Source organism: Mobula birostris, chromosome 26, assembly GCF_030028105.1.
Source record: "Mobula birostris isolate sMobBir1 chromosome 26, sMobBir1.hap1, whole genome shotgun sequence".
In the NCBI taxonomy this organism is placed as follows: Eukaryota; Metazoa; Chordata; class Chondrichthyes; order Myliobatiformes; family Myliobatidae; genus Mobula; species Mobula birostris.
Window position 1 is genome coordinate 11,335,738 of NC_092395.1, and position 22,401 is coordinate 11,358,138.

The 22,401-nt window shown below is 42.9% G+C and overlaps 1 protein-coding gene across 5 annotated transcripts in view; it reads right to left on the reverse strand.

Annotated features, from left to right (window-relative positions):
- The window catches only part of cbarpb (CACN subunit beta associated regulatory protein b), a 291,577-nt gene that overhangs the window by 92,530 nt on the left and 176,646 nt on the right, over positions 1–22,401 (reverse strand). For all 5 annotated transcript variants that reach the window (XM_072244154.1, XM_072244152.1, XM_072244153.1 and 2 more), the window contains one exon: positions 11,264–11,325. In XM_072244154.1, the coding sequence (XP_072100255.1) occupies positions 11,264–11,325 (62 nt within the window). The remainder of the gene's footprint in view (positions 1–11,263; positions 11,326–22,401) is intronic.

The window sequence follows — 22,401 nt, forward strand, 5'->3', positions numbered from 1 at the left end:
AATTCTTACCAGGATGTTCCATGGACTTGGGGGCCTGAGATACAAAGGAAGATTGAGCAGAATAGACTTTATTCCCTGGAATATAAGGGAGTGAGGGGTGACCTGACGGAGGTGTATAAGATCACGAGGGCCATTGAGTGTACGTCCATGGTCTTCTGCTGTTGTAGACCATCCACTTCAAGGTTCAATGTATTGTGCATTCAGAGATGATCTTCTGCACACTGCTGTTGTAACGTGGTTATTTGAGTTACCGTCACCTTCCTGTAAGCTTGAAATAGTCTGGCCATTCTCCTCTGACCTCTCTCATTAACAAGATGCTTTCACTCATGCAACTTCTGCTCACTGGACTTTTTTAAATGGCACCATTCTCTGTAAACTCTAGAGACTGCTGTGCATGAAAATTCCAGGAGATCAGCAATTTCTGAGATGCCCAAACCACACAGTCTGGAACCAACAATCATTCCATGGCCAAAGTCACAGAGATTACATTTCTTCCCCTTTCTGATGTTTGGCCTGAACAACAACTGAGCCTCTTGTTCATGTCTGTATGCTTTTATGCATTATGTTGCTGCCACATGATTGGCTGATGAGATATTTCCATTAATGAGCAAGTGTACAGGTATCGGCAGGATGAAATCTTTTCTCCCAGGGAGCAGTATTAAAACCGAGAGGGCGCAGTTCTAAAATCAGTAGCAAGAGATTTAAGATGGACATCTTGGGTAGCTTCTTCACACATTGGTTGGTGCATATTTGGAAGGAGCTGGCAGAAGCAAAGGTTGAGGTGGGCAACAATTGCTACATTTAGAAGCCATCTAAATAAGTACATGGATAGGAGAGTTTTCGAGGGCTATGGGCCAAATGTGGGCAGACGAGACCAGCTGATTGGGCAACAGAGTCAGATTGGATGAGTTGGGCTGAAAGGTTTGTTTCCATGCCGTATGACTCTACATCTAGTTGCCCTAAAAATAGCAACTGATGGACTCCTTGATCCTCTGGTAGCAAAGTCAATATTTAATTGCATTTTTCTTTGCATTATATAGTTGCTTACATGGATCAGTGTTTTTCTAAGACTGTTTTATGAAATAGTTGTCTTTTTCCATGAGACAACAACTGGGATTTTGATTTTAGTAATCAATATTAGATAATTATTCAATAACCATGCATATCAGTGGTTAATACTTTGAAATGACATCCTCTGGCTAATGACACCAACACTGCCAAAACTAGATTTTAAGACCATAAGAGATGGGAGCAGAGTTAGGCCATTCCGACCATCAAATCTGCTCTGCCATTTTATCATGGCTGATCAATTTTCCTATTGACCCAATTCTCCTGCCTTCTCCATGTACCATTTCATGCCCTGACTAATCAAGAACCTATCAACTTCCGTCTAAATACACCCAATGACCTTGCATCCATGGTTGCCTGTGGCAACGAATTCCACAGATTCACCACCGTCTGGATAAAAAAATACCTCCTGTATCTAATAAAGTGGCTACTGATTGTACATTCATGATTTTCTGCTACTGTAGCCCATCCGCCCCAAGGCTCGTCTGCACCCCACTGTTGTACACATGGTTATTTGAGTTGATGTCACCTTCTTGTCAGTTTGAACCAGTCTGGCCATTCTCCTCTCACCTCTCTCATTGACAAGATAATTTTCACCCACAGAACTACTCGCTGAATGTATTTTTGTTTTTCATGCTATTCTCTGTAAACTCTACAGACTGTTGTGTGTGAAAATCCCAGGAGATCAGCGGTTTCTGAGATATGCAAACCACCCCATCTGGCACCAACAATCATTCCACAGTCAAAATCACTCAGATAACACTTCTTCCCCATTCTGATTTGCATGCTTTTATGCATTGAGTTGCTGCCTCATTATTGGTTGATTATATATTTGCATTAACGAGCAAGTCTATAGGTGTACCTAATAAAATGGCCACTGAGTACATATTCAATAATAATTTGTAAATAACTTGACAAAACATCTGCACATATTAATAACATTCAGTAGATAAGTTTGTTTGTGATTGTCTGAATTTTGTGGTCATGATTTATAACATTTGTCTTTTTAATATTGGACGTCAACTGGAATTTGGTTTCCAGTAATCAATATTAGGCAATTATTCAATAACTTTGCAGATCAACTGTTAATACTTTTGAAATGATATCCTTTGACCAATGACACCCAACACTGTCAAAACAAGATGACATAAAGGCCATATCTTTCAAAATATTATATAATGCACACAACAGGAATTCTGCAGATGCTGGAAATTCAAGCAACACACATCAAAGTTGCTGGTGAACGCAGCAGGCCAGGTAGCATCTGTAGGAAGAGGTGCAGTCGACGCTTCAGGCCGAGACCCTTCGTCAGGACTAACTGAAGGAAGAGTGAGTAAGCGATTTGAAAGTTGGAGGGGGAGGGGGAGATCCAAAATGATAGGAGAAGACAGGAGGGGGAGGGATGGAGCCAAGAGCTGGACAGGTGATAGGCAAAGGGGATATGAGAGGATCATGGGACAGGAGGTCCAGGGAGAAAGACAAGGGGAGGGGAACCCAGAGGATGGGCAAGGGGTATATTCAGAGGGACAGAGGGAGAAAAAGGAGAGTGAGAGAAAGAATGTGTGCATAAAAATAAGTAACAGATGGGGTACGAGGGGGAGGTGGGGCCTTAGCGGAAGTTAGAGAAGTTGATGTTCATGCCATCAGGTTGGAGGCTACCCAGCGGAATTACTCCTTACTCTTAATAATTTCTACTTTGGCTCCGCCCACTTCCTCCAAACTAAAGGTGTAGCTATGGGCACCCGTATGGGTCCTAGCTATGCCTGCCTTTTTGTTGTGTTTGTGGAACAATCTATGTTCCGTGCCTATTCTGGTATCTGTCCCCCACTTTTCCTTCGCTACATCGACTGCATTGGCGCTGCTTCCTGCACGCATGCAAAACTCGTTGACTTTATTAACTTTGCCTCCCTGCCCTCAAGTTTACCTGGTCCATTTCCGACACCTCCCTCCCCTTTCTAGATCTTTCTGTCTCTGTCTCTGGAGACAGCTTATCCACTGATGTCTACTATAAGTCTACTGACTCTCACAGCTATCTGGACTATTCCTCTTCTCACCCTGTCTCTTGCAAAAACGCCATCCCCTTCTCGCAATTCCTCTGTCTCTGCCGCATCTGCTCTCAGGATGAGGCTTTTCATTCTAGGATGAGGGAGATGTCTTCCTTTTTTAAAGAAAGGGGCTTCCCTTCCTCCACTATCAACTCTGCTCTTAAACGCATCTCCCCCATTTCACGTACATCTGCTCTCATTCCATCCTCCCGCCACCCCACTAGGAATAGGGTTCCCCTGGTCCTCACCCACCACCCCACCAGCCTCCGGGTCCAACATATTATTCTCCGTAACTTCCGCCACCTCCAACGGGATCCCACTACTAAGCACATCTTTCCCTCCCCCCCCCCCTGCATTCCGCAGGGATCGCTCCCTATGCAACTCCCTTGTCCATTCGTCCCTCCCATCCCTCCCCACTGATCTCCCTCCTGGCACTTATCCGTGTAAGCGGAACAAGTGCTACACGTGCCCTTACACTTCCTCCCTTCCCACCATTCAGGGCCCCAAACAGTCCTTCCAGGTGAGGCAACACTTCACCTGTGAGTTGACTGGGGTGATATACTGCGTCCGGTGCTCCCGATGTGGCCTTTTATATATTGGCGAAACCCGACGCAGACTGGGAGACCGCTTTGCTGAACATCTACGCTCTGTCCGCCAGAGAAAGCAGGATCTCCCAGTGGCCACACATTTTAATTCCACATTCCATTCCCATTCTGACATGTCTATCCACGGCCTCCTCTACTGTAAAGATGAAGCCACACTCAGGTTGGAGGAACAACACCTTATATTCCGTCTGGGTAGCCTCCAACCTGATGGCATGAACATCGACTTCTCTAACTTCCGCTAAGGCCCCACCTCCCTCTCGTACCCCATCTGTTACTTATTTTTATGCACACATTCTTTCTCTCACTCTCCTTTTTCTCCCTCTGTCCCTCTGAATATACCTCTTGCCCATCCTCTGGGTTCCCCCCCCCACTTGTCTTTCATCCCGGACCTCCTGTCCCATGATCCTCTGGTATCCCTTTTGCCTATCACCTGTCCAGCTCTTGGCTCCATCCCTCCCCCTCCTGTCTTCTCCTATCATTTTGGATCTCCCCCTCCCCCTCCAACTTTCAAATCCCTTACTCAGTTAGTCCTGACGAAGGGTCTCAGCATGAAACGTCGACTGCACCTCTTCCTACAGATGCTGCCTGGCCTGCTGCGTTCACCAGCAACTTTGATGTGTGTTGCATATAATGCACACACTTCACTTCCTCCTGTTCTATGAAATCACAAGAGACTGCAGTTACTGGAATTTGGAGCAACAACATTTTACTGGAAGAATCCAGAACTGCAGGACTTCAACACAAAAACCTCAACAGTTACCGTCCTCCCATCAGATGCTGCCTGACCCATTGAGTTCCTCCAGCAGATTGTTTATTGCTCCTGTTATATGTTTAGTTTCATCTTGCTCTGCATATTGTCAAGCTAATGACTTGCATTCAAGATTAACAGGATTGGCTTGTAAATGTATTGTCAGTAGTTCAAAGTTCTAGAACTCATTGAATACAGCTGTAAGAATATTTTCACCATTCAACTTGCAAGACTTCACCATCACCTTCTCAAAGTCACTTATGGGTTAAATGACAGTTTTGATCATAAATAAAATGCCTGATCTAGCCCAATTGCCTGTATCTCCTGAATCAGAAAGGTGGCTATCCTAACTACCAATAAAATGTCAGGAGACTGCAACACTTTGTTGGTTGCTTCTTGACTACATTTTCATTCCCCATTCATCCCTTATGTTTCCTAAAGCAACCAGTGTTCAGTTTTGGTCACCCTGCTGTAGGAAAAGTGCCATTAAGCAGGAAAGAGTGCACAGGATATTTACAAGGATGTTGCCATAACTTGAGTGATGGAGTTATGAGACAAGTTGAGCAGGCTGGGGCTTTTCTAGTTGGAGTGTAGGAGAATGAGGGGTGATCTTATGGAGGTGTATAAAATCACAAGTGGCATAGAATATGCACAGCATCTTCCCCAGGGTTAGGGAAATCAAAAAATAGAGGGCACAAGTTAAGGTGAGAGAGAAAAGATTTAATAGGGACGCAAGGGGCAACTTTTCACCCAAAGGGTGGTCAGTATATGGAATGAACTCCCAGAGGAATTTGTTGAGGCAGGTAGATTAACATTATTAAGGAGGTACGTGGATTGGTATACATGGATAGGAAAGGCTTAGAGCAGGGGCTCCCAACCTTTTTAATGCCATGGACCAACACCATTAAGCAAGGGATCCGAGGACTCCAGGTTGGGAACCCCTGGGCTTGAGAGGGATATGGGCCAAGCACAGGCAAATGCTTAGATGACAATCTTGGCCAGCATAGACCAGTTGGGCCAAAGGGTCTGTTTCTGTGCTATGTGACACTGCGACTCCAGCCAGTTCATAGCCTTTGCAATCATGGAAAGATCTGAGCAATGACTAAAAGGGTTCAACCATTTATTTGTTTAACCACAGCATTCTTTTGATGTGGAGCAGCCAACAATACAAGTTCCAATTTTTAAATTCCCTATCTATAACACTCCTCCTGGACAAAACCCAAAATAGAGAGGGGAGTTGTTGCAATTTTTTTTAAATAACCCAACCTTGAAGTGAAGATGTTTAAAAATTTTGCATCAATCCTTTTAGCGCCATGCTCCCTTTGTGTTGGTTTGCAGGGGAATCGGCGCACTAGGCTGTGTGCAGATCTGCCCTGGGACCCTGACAGGAAGTTCATCACAGGCAAAGCTCTCCCCAACACTGAGAACAATTACACAGAGTGCTGTCACAAGAAAGCAGCATTCACCATCAACGAACCACCACCATCCAGGCGATGCTCTCTTCTTGCTACTACCATTGGGCAGGGGGTACGGGAGCCTTAGGTCCTGCATGACCAGGATCAGAAACAGTGATTACCCTTCAACCTTCAGGCTTCTGAACGTGCATGGATAATTTCACTCACCACAACTCTGAACTGGTTCTACAACCTACAGACTCACTTTCAAGGACTCTACAACTCATGTTCTCAGTATTATTTACTTATTACAGAATTTGTCTTCTTTTACACATTGGTTGTTCCTCTTTGTTTATGTATGGTTTTTCATAAAGTAATTTTATATTTCTTAATTTTCCTGTAAATGCCTGCAAGAAAATGAATCTCAGTGTAGTATATGACAATGTATATGCACTTTGATAATAAATTTACTTTGACTTTGACAATTTATGTACTACAGTTAACAATTGCTCTTAAACATTCACTTCAGTTATGAACTTTTCAATAGAAAGAAACTAGCTGGTAAACAGCAATTTAAAGAGAATTTCCAATAAACTATTGCAAATTTGTTCAGAGTTTTTCAACATTCCAGCCAAAAACAAATATCCTTAACTGCCATTCCCCCCAGTAATACTTCTATTCCTTTCCTGGCCCAGAGGTCTGGTCCTTTGAACATCTTATGGTGCTTTGACCAAATATCCTTTCTCTCTGTCTGGAAAAAGACCAGTGTGTATTGTTGGGTTACCTCAACACAGCATCATCACATCATCATTACATGCTGTGTCATTTGACATCATTATGTGCCATATTGTATGACTTGGGTGATCATGGCCAATAACTATGATCGTTCTTGGCAAATTTTTCTACAGGAGTGGTTTGTCATTCCCTTCTTCTTGGCAGTGTCTTTACAGGACTGGTGACCCCGGCTATTACCAATACTTTTCAGAGATTGTCTGCCTGGTGTCAAGGGATCACATAACCAGGACTTGTGATATGCACCAGCTGCTCATACAACCATCCACCATCTGCTCCCATGGGTTCAAGTGACCCTCATTAGGGTTGGAATAGGGGCTAAACAGGTGCTATAGCTTGCCCAAGGGTGAACAGCAGACCAATGGAGGGAAGAAGCATCTTACAGCTCCTTTGGTAGAGATGTATCTTCACTCCTATGAAATGTTGGCGTAGGCAAAATGGCGAAGTGCTCTCGTCTGCTGTGCAGTTCTATGATTTAGACAGTGGTTATTATTTCTCTGTCCAATCAGAAACTTAAAACAGCTTTTAAAATTGGACTTTAGTTCAGATTTCCATACTAAACCTACTTGGCATGATCAACTCTCCTGAGTCTGTACCCATAAAGATTGAGAGGGGTACATATTTGACCAGGCATCAGTGAAAGTCATGGTGCAAGCAAACACACAGCATGCAAGAGAATTCCTAGAAGCATGGTTTTCCACAAACAATTCTATAAACAGACATGTAGACTTTGATTCATTTATAAGCCAATGCAGGAAAAATTCCAGACAACACACAGCGTTCACCCACAACCAATCAGCAACGAGACCCTCTCCCTATGTCACAATTGAGTTTCTGTAATGATGGCCAATCAACTGATTGATAAGTATATAAAGACCAAGCATTCAGAGGACACACCACAAGTGAACAGCACACTGATAATGTCTCCTCGCATGGTGTCAAAACATTTGCAAATAGATTGCCAAGATCGGAGAACAACTCAACCCAACCATCAACCACCCGAGCTACACATCTTCTGAATAATTTCCAAGTTTAGAGATTTTACCATCACATTAGAGCAGAAGTTCTCAACCTGGGCTTCGCGGACCCCTTGGTTAATGGTAGGGGTTCATGGCATAAAAAAGGTTGGAAACCACTGCGATGGAGTCAAAAAGGAAAAGGGCAACTGCACTGGATTCTGATCCGGCGAGTTTCACTAAAATTACCCTGTAGACTCAGTTTGTGAAGCAAGCTGAATTAGGAAATGTGTACGCTAGGAATAGTCTTATTTGGTACCAGTCTTTTAGAATTTACATTAAAAGAATTTAAAAGAATCTCAAAGAATTTACATCTTTTAATAATAGTAAGTACTTTATTGATCATGAGTGGGAAATTCTTTCATTACAGCAGCAATATTTAAAAACATATTTAGCAATAATAATTACAATAAAGTACAGTATAATAATATACACAATAATTTACCAATGTGCAATAATAATGTATGAAATCACAAAACAGAGACTATTGTACAATGATGTGTGTTCTCCTGTCACACACAGTTGAGAACCACTGCTCAAATGAGATGGTGAAATTTACATCAGCATAAAAGGAGCTGAATAAAACTGAGGCACATTCACCTTTAAGACCAGAAGATATAGGAACAGAATTAGGCCATCTGGCCAAACAAGTCTGCTCTACCATTTCATCATGGTTAACCCATTTCCCTCTCAGCCTCCATCTCCTGCCTTCTCCCCATAACCTTTCATGCCTTGTCTAATCAAGAATCTATCAACCTCTGCATTAAATCTACCAATGACTTGGCCTCCACAGCTCCCTGTAGCAACATTTTCATTTTTCCAATAAGCATTTAGCCAGAATTCACTAGAAGCAAAATAACATCTCAGATCTCCTCAAATGCAAAGTCCCTGAGCTTTAGGATTCAAAACTCAACCTTGCTCCGGTCTATTTCACCATTGTTACGAAGATCAGCAAAATGCAGCTACCTCACAAGCAAGTACTACATGAATTGCAAAGTGCATCTCATCTGAAGGATATCTTCAAGTAGAAATGAGTGCTGTCAGACCTTCAAGCTAAAGGTTTGCACAGGTCATGGGCTCCAAGAATCTTCTGGCCCGTCAGCCGTGTTCAAAGCCCATGAAGCATAAACAGTTCATCTCTCAGCTTCCTGCTGTGCCGTAGATTAAATCATTCTTAAACCTTGATTTCAGCTTGCTCTAGCACACGGATCCAATAGCTTACACTGGTTCCCTCTCACAAGACTAACCCCAGTGGCATTTCTCCCTGGTGTATATCATTGCAGCTTCAAAATCAGCATTCATTCTCTGTTCGGTAATTAGCATTAATTCTTTCTGTTTCATGTTAGGAGTGTTGACACTGTAGCTTCATTGGCTAAGAGTCTATCAGTCTATCTGCTTTCATGTCGTATATAGACTTTACAAATAAAAGCACTCCAACCTTGAAAACTGACAACTAATAGGGAGTCCTTCAGTTTGGATATTGCTTCCAAGTTCACAGTAACTTTTGCTTATCCCTGGAAGTCTGATGTTTGGAGAGAGCTAATTCTGCAACTAGGCTTGTAATAACTAATCCTGGGTCTCTCCATCAATCCTTCTGAGCAGCCTAACATAACTGAGAGGAATGTGCAGATGGAACCAACAGAAAGTGGGACAGAACTGTTGTTTATAGATGATCACCAATAATGTCAAATTGACAGCAAACAGGCCATTTTACTCCAAATACAGTGCCTTGAAAAAGCATTCAGGCCCCACAACTATTTTCACACTTTACTGTCTCATTTTATGAATTTAAAATATATAGAAGTAGGATTTTTGAGCTAATTTATAAAACATTCCATGACAAATCAAAAAATTCCAAAACCTGTCAACAATTTACTAAAAATTATTAACCAAAATTATGAGTGAAAAAGTGTTCATCTTCTTAGTAATTACTACACTTGCTTTCCTCAGGTACAATACTATATATTACCTTACCAACTCACCCAATTTGTTGATGTAGAAAATTGGAGGATCATCAGTTTTCAATGAATTCATAAGAATATATACATCCTCTCTCTGCAAGGTCCAACAGTATGGCTGATTTTCAACAGACCAAACCAAAATGTAGACGAAAGAGCATTCAAGACAAGTCAGGAAAATGACAATAGTGAAGCACAAGTCTGGGGTAGGGTACAAGATTATCTCAAAAGTACTGAACATACCTTGGAGCTCAGTGTAGTCCATTCTGAAAAAGTGGAAAAAATATGAAACCACAGCCACGCTGCCTAGGTCAGGCCACCCCTCTAAACTTAATTACTGGAGAAGAATGGCACTTTGAGGAGAGGCTGCTGTGACATCAATGCACTGAGTGGGTTGCAGGAGTCAGTGCTTGCAATTGGAGATGAAGTTCATGGCTCAACAATCTGTAAGGCCTTGCACAAAAAGGGTATTTGTGAAAGAGTGGCAAGGAAGACTGGCTAAAAAAGAAGCATATCCTTGCCTGTAAAAACTTTGCAAAGCGCCACTCAGAGAATACTGTAAAGATGTGGAAGAAAGTCCTGTGGTCACATGAGACTAAACTGTAACTTTTTGGCCTCAACACTAAGCGGTACGTGTGGCATAAATCTAATACTGCACATCAGCCTGGTAATACCATCCTACTGTAAAGTATGGTAGAGGTAGCATCATGCTATGGGGATGCTTTTCAGCAGCATTGACTGGAAACCTGGTCAGGTTTGCTGTGAAGACAAATGCTGCTAAATACAGAGAGATCTTTTATTTATTTATTGAGATAAAGCATAAAGTAGGCACTAGCAGCTCTTTGAACCAAGCAATCTCCATTTTAATGCTGGCCCAATCGTGGGACAATTTACAAATACCAATTAACTTACTCACCGGTACATCTCTAGACTATGGGAGGAAACTGGAACACCCAGAGGAAACCCACTGGAGGAGATCTTGCTAGCCTCTGCCAGAAAGCTTAAACTGGGGAGGAAGTTCATCTTTCAGCAGGACAACAACCCAAAGCATACTGCCAGAGTAACCACAGAGTTGTTCTCAATGAAGAAAATTGATGTCCATAAGTGGCCCAGAGTTGTGACCTTAACCTATTCAAACACCTCTGGCAAGACTTCAAGATTGTTGTCCATCATCACTTCCCAAAATACCTGGCACAGCTTGAGCAATTTTGCAAGGAGGAATGAGCCAATCTTGCTCTATCACGTTGTATAAAGCTAATAGAGACTTATCCAAAAAGACAACTGGCTGTAATAGCTGTGAGAGATGGTACAATGTAGTACTGAGCAAACAGGGGTGAATACTTTTAAACCGCTAACATTTCAGTTTTAAAATTTTTAGTTTTTCATGCTTTACAATTTCCCCTGTGTTTTGGGCTCTACTGTGAAAAGAGGAGGATGTGATCCACAAATAAAAATTTTCAGTTAATTTGATGAAAATCCCTGGCTGTAATACTCATTTCTATGAACAAAGGTTTGGGGGGCTGAATACTTCTACAAGGCACTGTGTTCTAAAAATAAGTTTGAACAACAGTTTGAAATTTCTAATTAAATATCAAAACATAAATTCTCAGCATAAAGCAGAAATATAAGTGGCTTACCTTGTGTTGGCTGAGAGTCGTCCAGGTAAGTTGTGTTGGTTTTTTCGGGATCATCATTAGCCCTAAGAGGAGAGAGTTCAGAGATATCAGAATTTCCTGAGAATATATCATGGGCACAACGTCAGCAGCATATACAGTACATGAGATGCTGCCTTAGAGGGCAACATCCATCATCAAAGATACCCACCATCCGGGTCATGCCATCCTCTTCCCGCTACTGTCGGACAGCAGGTATAGAAACCTGAAGTCTTACCCAATCAGGTTCAAGAACAGCCACTTCCCTTCAACTATTCGGTTCTTGAACCAATCAGCACAACCCTTATTACTACTGTTTAGCAACAGTGTGACCACTCCGATCATCGTGCACTAAAATAAACTTGTTTTGCTCTAATTGTATTCTTGTAAATGTGTTCTTTTTTATAACATTGTATATAGAGGAGCACGCACAAAATGCTGGAGGAACTCAGCAGGTCAGGCAGCATCTATGGAAATGAATAGATAGTCAACGTTTCAGGCCGAGACCCTTCTTCAGGACTAGAAGGAAGGGGGAAGAAGCCAGAATAACAAGGTGGGGGAAGGGGAAGGCAGATAGCTGGAAGGTGATGGTTGAAGCCAGGTGGGTAGGAAAAGGTCAAGGGCTGGAAAAGTAGGAATCTGATAGGGGAGGAGAGTAGACCATAGTATATAATTTGTTTTTGTTTTTCTTGTGAATGCTGTTTATTCACCTGCATGCCTGTTTTGTTAATGCAAATACAGTGGATTCTGGTTAATTGGGATACATCAGGACCAGCTCCAGTCGACGAACAGTCGCGGCAGCAATGTGTACTATCTATGTGATACACTGCAACAACACACCAAAGTTCCGAAAGCAGCACCTTCCAGACCCACGACCACCACCATCTAGAAGGATGAGAACAGCAGATACCTGGGAACACCACCACTTGGAAATCCCCCTCCAAGTCACTCACTATTCTGAATTGGAAATAGATCATCGTTCCTTAATTGTCACCGGGTCTAAAATCATGGAATTCCCTCCCTAACAGCACAGTGGGTGTACCTACACCTCAGGGACTGCAGTGGTTCAAGAAGGCAGCTCATCACCACCTTGTCAAGGGAAACAACAAATGCTGGCTTAGCTGGCGATGCCCATATCCCATAAATGAATTTTTTGTTAAAGTACATTTTGGCCCAATTAGCTGAAGCTTCATGAAAATATTTAAAAAGGTATAAAGCTGACAAAATGAGCAAGAAATTATATATTTAAATGAAATACCGAACAAATTAGAACACTATCAATATTACTACAATACAAGAAAACTCTATATTGGCTCCTACTAGTTATCGACAAAGGAATTCAGCGAGTGTACACTGCCGTGTTCTTTTCAAAGTTCAAAGTTCAAAGTAACTTTATTATCAAAGTACATATATGTCACCATATACAACTCTGAGATTCACTTTCTTTGCGGGCATACTCAATAAATCTAATAACCATAATAGAATGAATAAAAGTCTGCACCCAATAGGGTGGACAACCAGTGTGCAAAAAACAACAAATTGTGCAAATCCAAAGGAATGAAATAATTAAAAATAAATAAATAAACAAACACTAAATAGCAAGAACATGAGATGAAGAACCCCTGAAAATGAGTTCATTGTTTGTGGGAACAGTTCAGTGGTAGGGTGAGTGAAGTTGAGTGAAGTATCCCTTCTGGTTCAAGAGCCTGATGGTTGAATGGTAATAACTGTTCCCGAACCCGGTGGGGTGTGAGTCCTAAGGCTCCTGTACCTTCTTCCTGATGGCAGCAGCAAGCAACCAACACGACCTAGGTGATGGGGCAGAAGCGATTGACTGTAAATGAACAAAATCAGTGCAGATACCTAGTGCAGATAGTGGACTGCCTTTATACAATGCCTTTGAATGATTGCGCCTTTCACATCTTCAGCTTCATTGTAACCTTCAAAAACTTCCTAATTCCTAACTTTTTGACGTAGTGAAATAACTTCATTTTCACTCCTGGCCGTTTCTGACATCTCCAAGCCCGAATGTTTGAAACTGCAGTGAGCAAAACAGTTCAGAATTGTCTTGCTGCTTATTTCTTGCAACTATAAGTGATAAAATCACTGCTTTTTGAAACAAGCACATTCAAGTGGCACTATTTAAAAACCGTTTGCTGTAATCACTGTGTAGTGTCGAACAGCCACACAAGTACACACAACTGATGCTTGTTAGAAACTGTTCAGCAAGTCTCTTGTTCCAATTAAATGGCATGGTGTCCCTAAGAAATGAAGGGAATCTCAGCAGTTTTCTTGATTGTTTTTTGTCCTTTATGAGTTGTCTGAAATAAGCAGCTGCCCCAATTAACCAATGGCCCTATTAACCGAAATCTACTGTATCTAATCAGCTGATCATACGGCAGCAACTTATTACATAAAAGCATGCAGGCGTGGTCAAATAGTTTAGTTGTTGTTCAGACCAAACATCAGACTGGGGAAGAAATGTGATCTCAGTGACTTTGACCATGGAGTGATTGTTGGTGCCAGAGGAGATGGTTTGAGTATCTCAGAAACAGCTGATCTCCTGGGATTTTCACGTACAACAGAGTTTACAGAGAATGGTGCTAAACACAAAAAAAACATCCAGTGAGGGGCAATTCTGTGGGTGAGAGAGGTCAGAGGAAAATAGCCAGACTGGTTCAAGCTGACAGGAAGGTGACGGTAATTTAAATAACCACATGTTACAACAGTGGCGCAGAAGTGCAATTCTGAACACGCAACAAATCGAACTTTGAGGTGGATGCGCTACAACAGCAGAAGACCATGGACATACACTCAGTGGCCACTTTATCAGGTAAATGAGGTGCTAAGTAAAGTGGACACTGAGTGTATGATACTATGTCCCTGCGATGTTTTTGCAAAAGGTTTTCCTTTACACTGTGCACACATTTAGTTCTGCATATGGCAATAAACTTAACTTTGAAACTAAACTTTGAATTACAGAGGCTTTGACAGTATTACATTAAAAGGATAATTCCAGCCCACTGATGGAATACATTACTGTTAACTACTATTTATAAAGTACGGCTTAATATCCTGCAGTTTATCGGCTGGATATAATTCAAATAAATATAGTGAGGGTAATATCCATGCCGAGTTCCTGTTGTTCAAAATAGCATCCAACAAAAACATCCTGACTATCACCATAATCCCATCTCTGGAGAAGTGGCCAACCACAGCTATCACCAACCCTGCGCAGACAAGCAGAGTGTATTTTTCTGCTGCAGAAACACTGGTAAATTGAGAAACACAAGAAACCCTGCAAATGCTGTAAATCCAGAGCCACTCACACAAAACGCTGGAGGAACTCAGCAGGTCAGGTAGCATCTATGGAAAAGAACGAACAGTTGACGTTTCGGGCCAAGATCCTTCTTCAGGACTGAGGAGGAAGGGGGAAGATGACAGAATAAAAAGGTGGGAGGATGGGAAGGCGGTTATCTGGAAGCCGGTAGGAGGAGCCAGGTGGGTGGGAAAGGTCAAATGCTGGAGAAGAAAGAACCTGATAGGAGAGAAGAGTGGACCATAGGAGAGAGGGAAGGAGGAGGGAATCTAGGAGGAAGTAAGAGGCAGGTGAGAAGAAGTAAAAGGACAAAGTGGGAACGGAGGAAGGAGGGGGGTGAAATTTATTACCAGAAGGAGAAATGCATATCCAATCCATCAGGTTGGAGGGTACCCAGATGGAAGTCGACCCAGTTCAATGTCAATCATTCCAAAATGTATTTCAGGTCCCAGTTCATGAAGATCATTGTTGACAAAGACTTTAGAGTGAAATTACATTACTCGATAGAGGGAGAAGTTCCTCTTGGGTCATCGACTTTAAGTGCTGGCACATTGACCATTGCAGGGGGAGCACTCCTGAAACTGAGCACTCGAGGTTAATGCAGCCAGACAGAATAAATCCATAAGACATAGAACTAGAAAAAGGCCATTCAGCCCATCGAGTCTGCTCCACCAATCCATCATGGTTCATTTACTATCCCTCTGAACCCTCCTCCCTGTGACCTTTGATGCCCTTAATAATCAAGAATCTAACAGCATCTGCTTCAAAAGTACCCAACGACTTGGCCTCCACAGCCTTCTGTGGCAATGAATCGCACAGATTCACCGCCCTCTGAGTAAAGATATTTCTCCTCAGTTCTGTCCTGAAGAGATATCTTTGTACTCTGAGTCTGCCCTCTGGTCCTCGACTCCCCCTTGAAAGGAAACAGTACATAGGCAGGTGAGTACTTTGGCAGACATTTAGCATTGCTGACCAAAGTTAAGTTTCTCTTCCTAAAATCTTTGTCAGGTTGGTCCCTTTCTTCCCAACAGACGGATGGTCTCCTTGGAACTATACTGATGTACACTCAGTGGCCACTTTATTAGGTACACCTGCTTGTTTATGCAATTATCTAATCAGCCTATCACGTGGCAGCAACTCAATGCATAAAAGCATGCAGACATGGTCAAGCAGTTCAGTTGTTGTTCAGACCAAACATCAGAATGGAAAAGAAACATGATCTATGTGACTTTAATTGTGGAGTGATTTTTGGTGCCAGATGGGATGGTTTGAGTATCTCACAAATTGCCGACCTTCTGGGATTTTCTTGCACAACACTGTCTACAGTTTACAGAGAATGGTGTGAAAATCCAGTGAACTGCATGTCTGTGGGTGAAAATGCCTTGTTAATGAGAGAGGTCCAAGGAGATTGGCCAGAGTGGTTCAAACTGACAGAAAGGTGACAGTAACTCAAGTAACCATGCATTACAACAGTGGTGTGCGGAAGAGCAGCCATATTGCACAACACATCAAACCTTGACGTAGATGGGCTACAGCAGCAGAAGACTACAAGCATACACTCAGTGACCACTTACAGTAAGACATTTCTATTGCTGTTTGCTGTAGAACGGTCTACAACTTTACGTTAGTATATTATACAAATTCCTTTTGCTACCTAAATGGTAAAGCAATATACAGTCTATTTCAATAGCTTCAGAGCTTTAAGTTCCTCGGGGTCAATATCACAAATGACCTGACTTGGTCCAACCAAGCAGAGTCCACTGCCAAGAAGGCCCACCAGCACCTTTACTTCTTGAGAAAGCTAAAGAAATTTGGCCTGTCCCCTAAAACCCTCACTAATTTTTATAGATGCACCGTAGAAAGCATTCTTCTAGGGTGCATCACAACCTGGTATGGAAGTTGTCCTGTCCAAGACCGGAAGAAGCTGCAGAAGATCGTGAACACAGCCCAGCACATCACACAAACCAATCTTCCGTCCTTGGCCTCACTTTACACCGCACACTGTCGGAGCAGTGCTGCCAGGATAATCAAGGACACGACCCACCCAGCCAACACACTTTTCGTCCCTCTTCCCTCCGGGAGAAGATTCAGGAGCTTGAAGACTTGTATGGCCAGATTTGGGAACAGCTTCTTTCCAACTGTGATAAGACTGCTGAACGGATCCTGACCCGGATCTGGGCCGTACCTTCCAAATATCCGGACCTGCATCTCAGTTTTTTTTGCACTATCTTACTTTCCATTTTCTATTTTCTATTTACGATTTATAATTTAAATTTTTAATATTTACTATCTATTTGTACTCCAGGGAGTGGGAAGCGCAGAATCAAATATCGCTGTGATGATTGTATGTTCTAGTATCAATTGTTTGGCGACAATAAAGTATAAAGTATAAACACTTTATTACACGGTCTGATGACATCACAATATAAAAATATATTACCACTAGTCTTGCTACAAAAATATCTTCTTTGAATTTCCTTTGTCACATTGATTTAATTGTGTATTTCGAGTATTTTGACACATTGATGCATTGCTTTGATGGAGTCATTACCAATATTTGTTGCAAACACAGCAATACATTTGCATCAAAATATTGGTTATGCTACATTCCATCTCAATTGAAAATAGTAATGAAAATGACCGGTCACAAACAAGAGAAAATCTGCTTATGCTGGAAATCCGAGCAACACACACAAAATGCTGGAGGAACTCAGCAGGTCGAGTAGTACACGGCTGCAGTAGCGGGACTGGGTAAGCACATAGTCAAAGAGTTGGAGAGCAGCAGGGATCACAGCGGGGGAGCAATGAGAGAGCGTTTCACTGAACTCCTGTCGAAGGGAAGATTGAAACTTCTTCAGGGTAGGCATCCCTGGACGAGACTTCGCAGATCACAAACATGAGAAAATCTGCAGATGCTGAAAATCCAAGCAAAGCACACAAAATACTGGAGGAACTCAGCAGGCCAGGAGTCCTGCCGAAGGGTCTCAGCCTGAAACATTGACTGTACTTTTTTCCATAGATGCTGCCGGGCCTGCTGAGATTCTCCGGCATTTTGCGTGGAAATGACTGGTGACTGAATGGAGTCATGTTGTCTAACACAGGCCCTGTTTCACAGGCAAAGCCCTCTCCACCACTGAGCACATCTACAAGAAAAGTTACCACAAGAAAGCAGCAGTCATCATCATGGACCTCCACCACAAGAAAGCAGTATCCATCGTCAAAGACCCCCATCATCCAGGCCATTGTTGTCCTCTCACTGCTGCCATCAGGAAGGAGGTGCAGGAGCCTTAGGTCCCACACCACCAGGTTCAGGAACCCTTCAACCATTAGCGCGGATAACTTCACTCACCTCAACTCTGAATTTATTCCACAACCTATGGACTCACTGCTCAATACTGGTTATCATTTATTAATTTGTATTTTCACAGTTTATCTCCTTTTGCTCATTGGCTGTTTATCAGTCTTTGTGTATATTCTTTCATTGATTCTATTGTATAACGTCGCTCAACTGTGAATGCCTGCAAGAAAATGAATATAATGACACATACGTACATTGATAATAAATTTAGTTTGAACTTTGGACTATGTTCTGCAACGTTAAGGTCTCTATGACAGTGGAATAAGAACTACACATGCTTTCTATTGGCGCTGAAGTAATCCAACTCCACACATCCAGGAGCACAAGGTGCAAAATGCAACATCAGTTTGTTGTTGCAATTGAGTTATCTCCCCTGGAGGTTTGGCAATGAGATTCAGATTTTGTAAACATGTAATAAATATAAAAGCTGCTTAAAGGGACCACACCTCGCTTTGAATATTAAAGCATGTATCATTTTTTTAAAGAGCATTGATGGGATTATAAAGGTAGATTGAAGAGTTTGTCCTTAACATAACCAGGTTATGGGATCAGCCCTTCGAATACCTGACCGGGATATCTCAAACTGTGTTTCCAATATGGATAGAATAACTGCTAAAATATATAGTTAATCTAGTAATAACGAGGCTTGGAGGATGGTGTTGACAGTAAAATATCTATCTTCATCCACAGGAGAAAATATATCCACAACTAGCATGGCTTTGTCAAAGGCAGGTCGTGCCTTATGAGCCTGATTGAATTTTTTGAGGATGTGACTAAACACATTGATGAAAGTAAAGCAGTAGATGTAGTGTATATGGTTTTCAGCAAGGCATTTGATAAGGTACCCCATGCAAGGCTTATTGAGAAAGTAAGGAGGCATGGGATCCAAGGAGACCTTGCTTTGTGGATCCAGAATTGGCTTGCTCACAGAAGGCAAAGAGTGGTTGCAGACGGGTCATATTCTGCATGGAGGTTGGAGACCAGTGATGTGCCTCAGGGATCTGTTCTGGGACCCCTTCTCTTCGTGATTTTTATAAATGACTTGGATGAGGAAGTGGAGGGATGGGTTAGTAAATTTGCTGAGGACACAAAAGTTGAGGGTGTTGTGGGTGGTGTGGAGAGCTGTCAGAGGTTACAGTGGGATGCAAAACTGGGCTGAGAAGTGGCAGATGGAGTTCAACCCAGATAAGTGTGAGGTGGTTCATTTTGGTAGGTTAAATATGATGGCAGAATATAGTATTAATGGTCAGACTCTTGGCAGTGTGGAGGATCAGAGGGGTTTTGGGGTCCGAGTCCATAGGACACTCAAAGCTGCTGTGCAGGTTGACTCTGTGGTTAAGAAGGCATATGGAATATTGGGCTTCATCAACCATGGGATTGAGTTCAAGAGCTGAGAGGTAATGTTACAGCTATATAGGAACCTGATCACACCCCACTTGAAGTACTTGCTCAGTTCTGGTTGCCTCACTACAGGAAGAATGTGGAAACTATAGAAAGGGTACAGAGGAGATTTACAAGGACGTTGCCTGGATTCAGGAGCGTGCCTTATGAGAATAGGTTGGCCCTTTCTCCTTAGAGTGCCAGAGGATGAGAGGTGACCTGTTAGAGGTGTATGAGATGACGAGAGGCATCAATCATGTGGATAGTCAGAAGCTTTTTCCCAGATCTGAAATATGAGAGGGCACAGTTTTCAGGTGCTTGGAAGTAGGTACAGAGGAGGTGTCAGGGGTAAGTTTTTTACGCAGAGTGGTGAGTGCATTGAATGGGCTGCCGTCGACGGTGGTGGAGACGGAAACGGTAGGGTATTTTAAGAGACTCCTGGATAGGTACATGGAGCTTAGAAAAATAGAGGGCTATGGGTAAGCCTAGGTAACTTCTAAAGTAAGTACATGTTCGGCACAACTTTGGGGGCTGAAGGGCCTGTATTGTGCTGTAGGTTCTCTATGATTCTATGTTTCTATATCCAATCTCCTTGACCAGTTTATCCAACAATTCAGCCAACAATTATTGTTGTTGTTCCTCTCCACACCTTGTAACGCTTCAAGCGGCAACCTTTGCCATTTCTTGAGCATTTTTGTCTGTTTTTTACAAGGCCGAGTTGCTAGTTCGATGCTCAGCCAGCACGGATGGAAAGCATGCAAGGAACCGGCTGGAGTCGAACCTGGGAGCACTCGCCTCCAAGTCCGGTGCAGATGCCGCTACATCACCAGCTGGCTACCAATAATCATAATACACATTTATTACTTTGAATGGTGTGACCCACTGAAGGTAATGCGACTGTTCATTCATTTCAACAGACCTGCTGTGTTCCTCCAGCATTTTGTGGGTGTTGCTCTGGATATTCGGCATCTGCAGAACCTCTTGTGTTTATGATCAAAGGACTTGTTACAGTGGATATGGTGAGGGGGATAGACAGAACTCAATATAACAGAACACACCAAGCAACAAAACAACAGCAAAACAAGCCATTTTCCTCCAACACAACCAGACCACCCTCCAACTGGACTGACTGGATAGGCTGGGGCTTCTTTCTCTGGAGTGCTGGAGGCTAAGGGGTGACCTTGTGGAGATATATCAAATCATGAGGGGTGTAGTTAAGGTGAATGGTCGTAGTCTTTTCCCTGTAGTCTAAAACAAAGGGGATTTAAGATGGACAAGGATTTAAAGAGGTAACTTTTCACACATATGACATTAGGAATGTGGAACAAACTGCCAAATGTCATTTTGACAGGTACACAGATAGCAAATGTTTGGAGGGATATAGATCAAACACAAACAAATGGTGGGCAGTTGGGTCAGAATGGATGAGTTTGATGGAAGGGCCTGTTTCTATGCTGACTATGATTCTAGGGTGGCATAGTGATTAGCCCAACCCTTTGCAGTACCAGAGACCCAGGTTCAATTCCTGCCCCTGCCTGAAGGAGTTTGTATGTTCTCCCTGTGACCAGCTGGGATTCCTCCAGGTGCTCCAGTTTTCTCCCACAGTCCAAAGGGAAACCAGTTGGTAGGTGCCTGTGATTAAGCTAGGATTAAATCGGGAATTTGCTAGGAGGCATGGCTCGGAGGGCTGGAAGGCCCTATTCTGCGCTCTATCTCAATAAAAATAGAAGTCCTTCCCTCACTTTAAAGCTCTGTCCTCTTGTTTTTGATAAACCTATCATGGGAAAAAGATTTCTGTAGCTTAACAGGGAGCACTGCTGAGAAATCTCAGTGCAAGCACACGTGTGCAGACAGAGACACGCAGGCATGTCTATTTGTATGTACGCACATACACGCAAACACCAAGGCTGACACTTCCATAGTGGCTTGCATCTTTTGATGTACAAAATTGCCGTGGCTTGGAAAGCTGTTTGGCATGATGATTATTGTTTTTGCCTTGTTGCCAAGGAAGTGATCTCATGGTCAGCAGTTGCTGGAAGGTAACAAGGGTAATGTTTGATCATCACGGTTTGGAGCTATGTTATTGGTAGTGTGGCCAAATTAGTTGGTCTAATCAATCCCAAGGTCCACTCTGTTGAATAGTGTGTGGGCAGACAGTGGAACCATTGCTGCCCCTCAGTCATATTTCATCTGACAGCGTGGTTTCATTGGAGTCATACTGCTCCCTAGTGCGTGGCTTATGTATTAGAATCAGAGGCGATAACCTCCTGACAGAATACAAGTACGTCCCTGTAGAAAAGAGATGAGTAGGAATTTCTTTAGCCAGATGGAGTGGATTCTGTGGAATTCATTACCACGGATGGCTGTGGAAGCCAAGTCACTGGGTATTTTCAAAGTGGAGGTTGGTGGATTCTTGAATGATAAGGGAAGAAGGCAGGAGGTTGTGGTTGAGAGGTTAGTAAATCAGCCATGATGGAATGGTGGAGCAAACTTGGTGGGCCAAATGGTCTAATTCTGCTCCTTTGTCTTATGGTTTTTTCACCTTATGATCTGTTGAGGACCTTTATCCAATTATGGTACTGCAGAATGATGCAAAGCAATTATATCTGGTCAAGATGTCACTAAGTTGAGGTCTCTGTCAGGAACTTAATAGTTTTTTTTAGGATTGTTAAAGTTGGTAGAGATGACTTTTGGGACAGAGAGGGGAGTTAAGATTCCGGTTAGGGTTTAGGGACAGGGATGTTGGGGAATCTGAAGGCAGGCAAGAGTCTACGCTTCTCCTCTGCCATCGAAGGCAAGTGACGCGGACATGATGGGGCAGGCAGACCAGCGAAGATGGAGGCAGGTGCTCCACCCCCAGGCCACTGGTGTGCTCCGTGCAGGCAGAAGGCACGAGGGCCAGTGACCCTTAGGAATGCGAAACGCCAAGAGCAGAGTTCCAGGCCTAGCCTTTGGGGTCTCATCATCAGTGAGTACAGAGCTTGAGGTCAGGAGTTCAGGTCCTCGATCTTCATCATCAGCGAGTCTGGGATCAGTACTGAAGGTTGAAGCCTGCAACTCAATCAG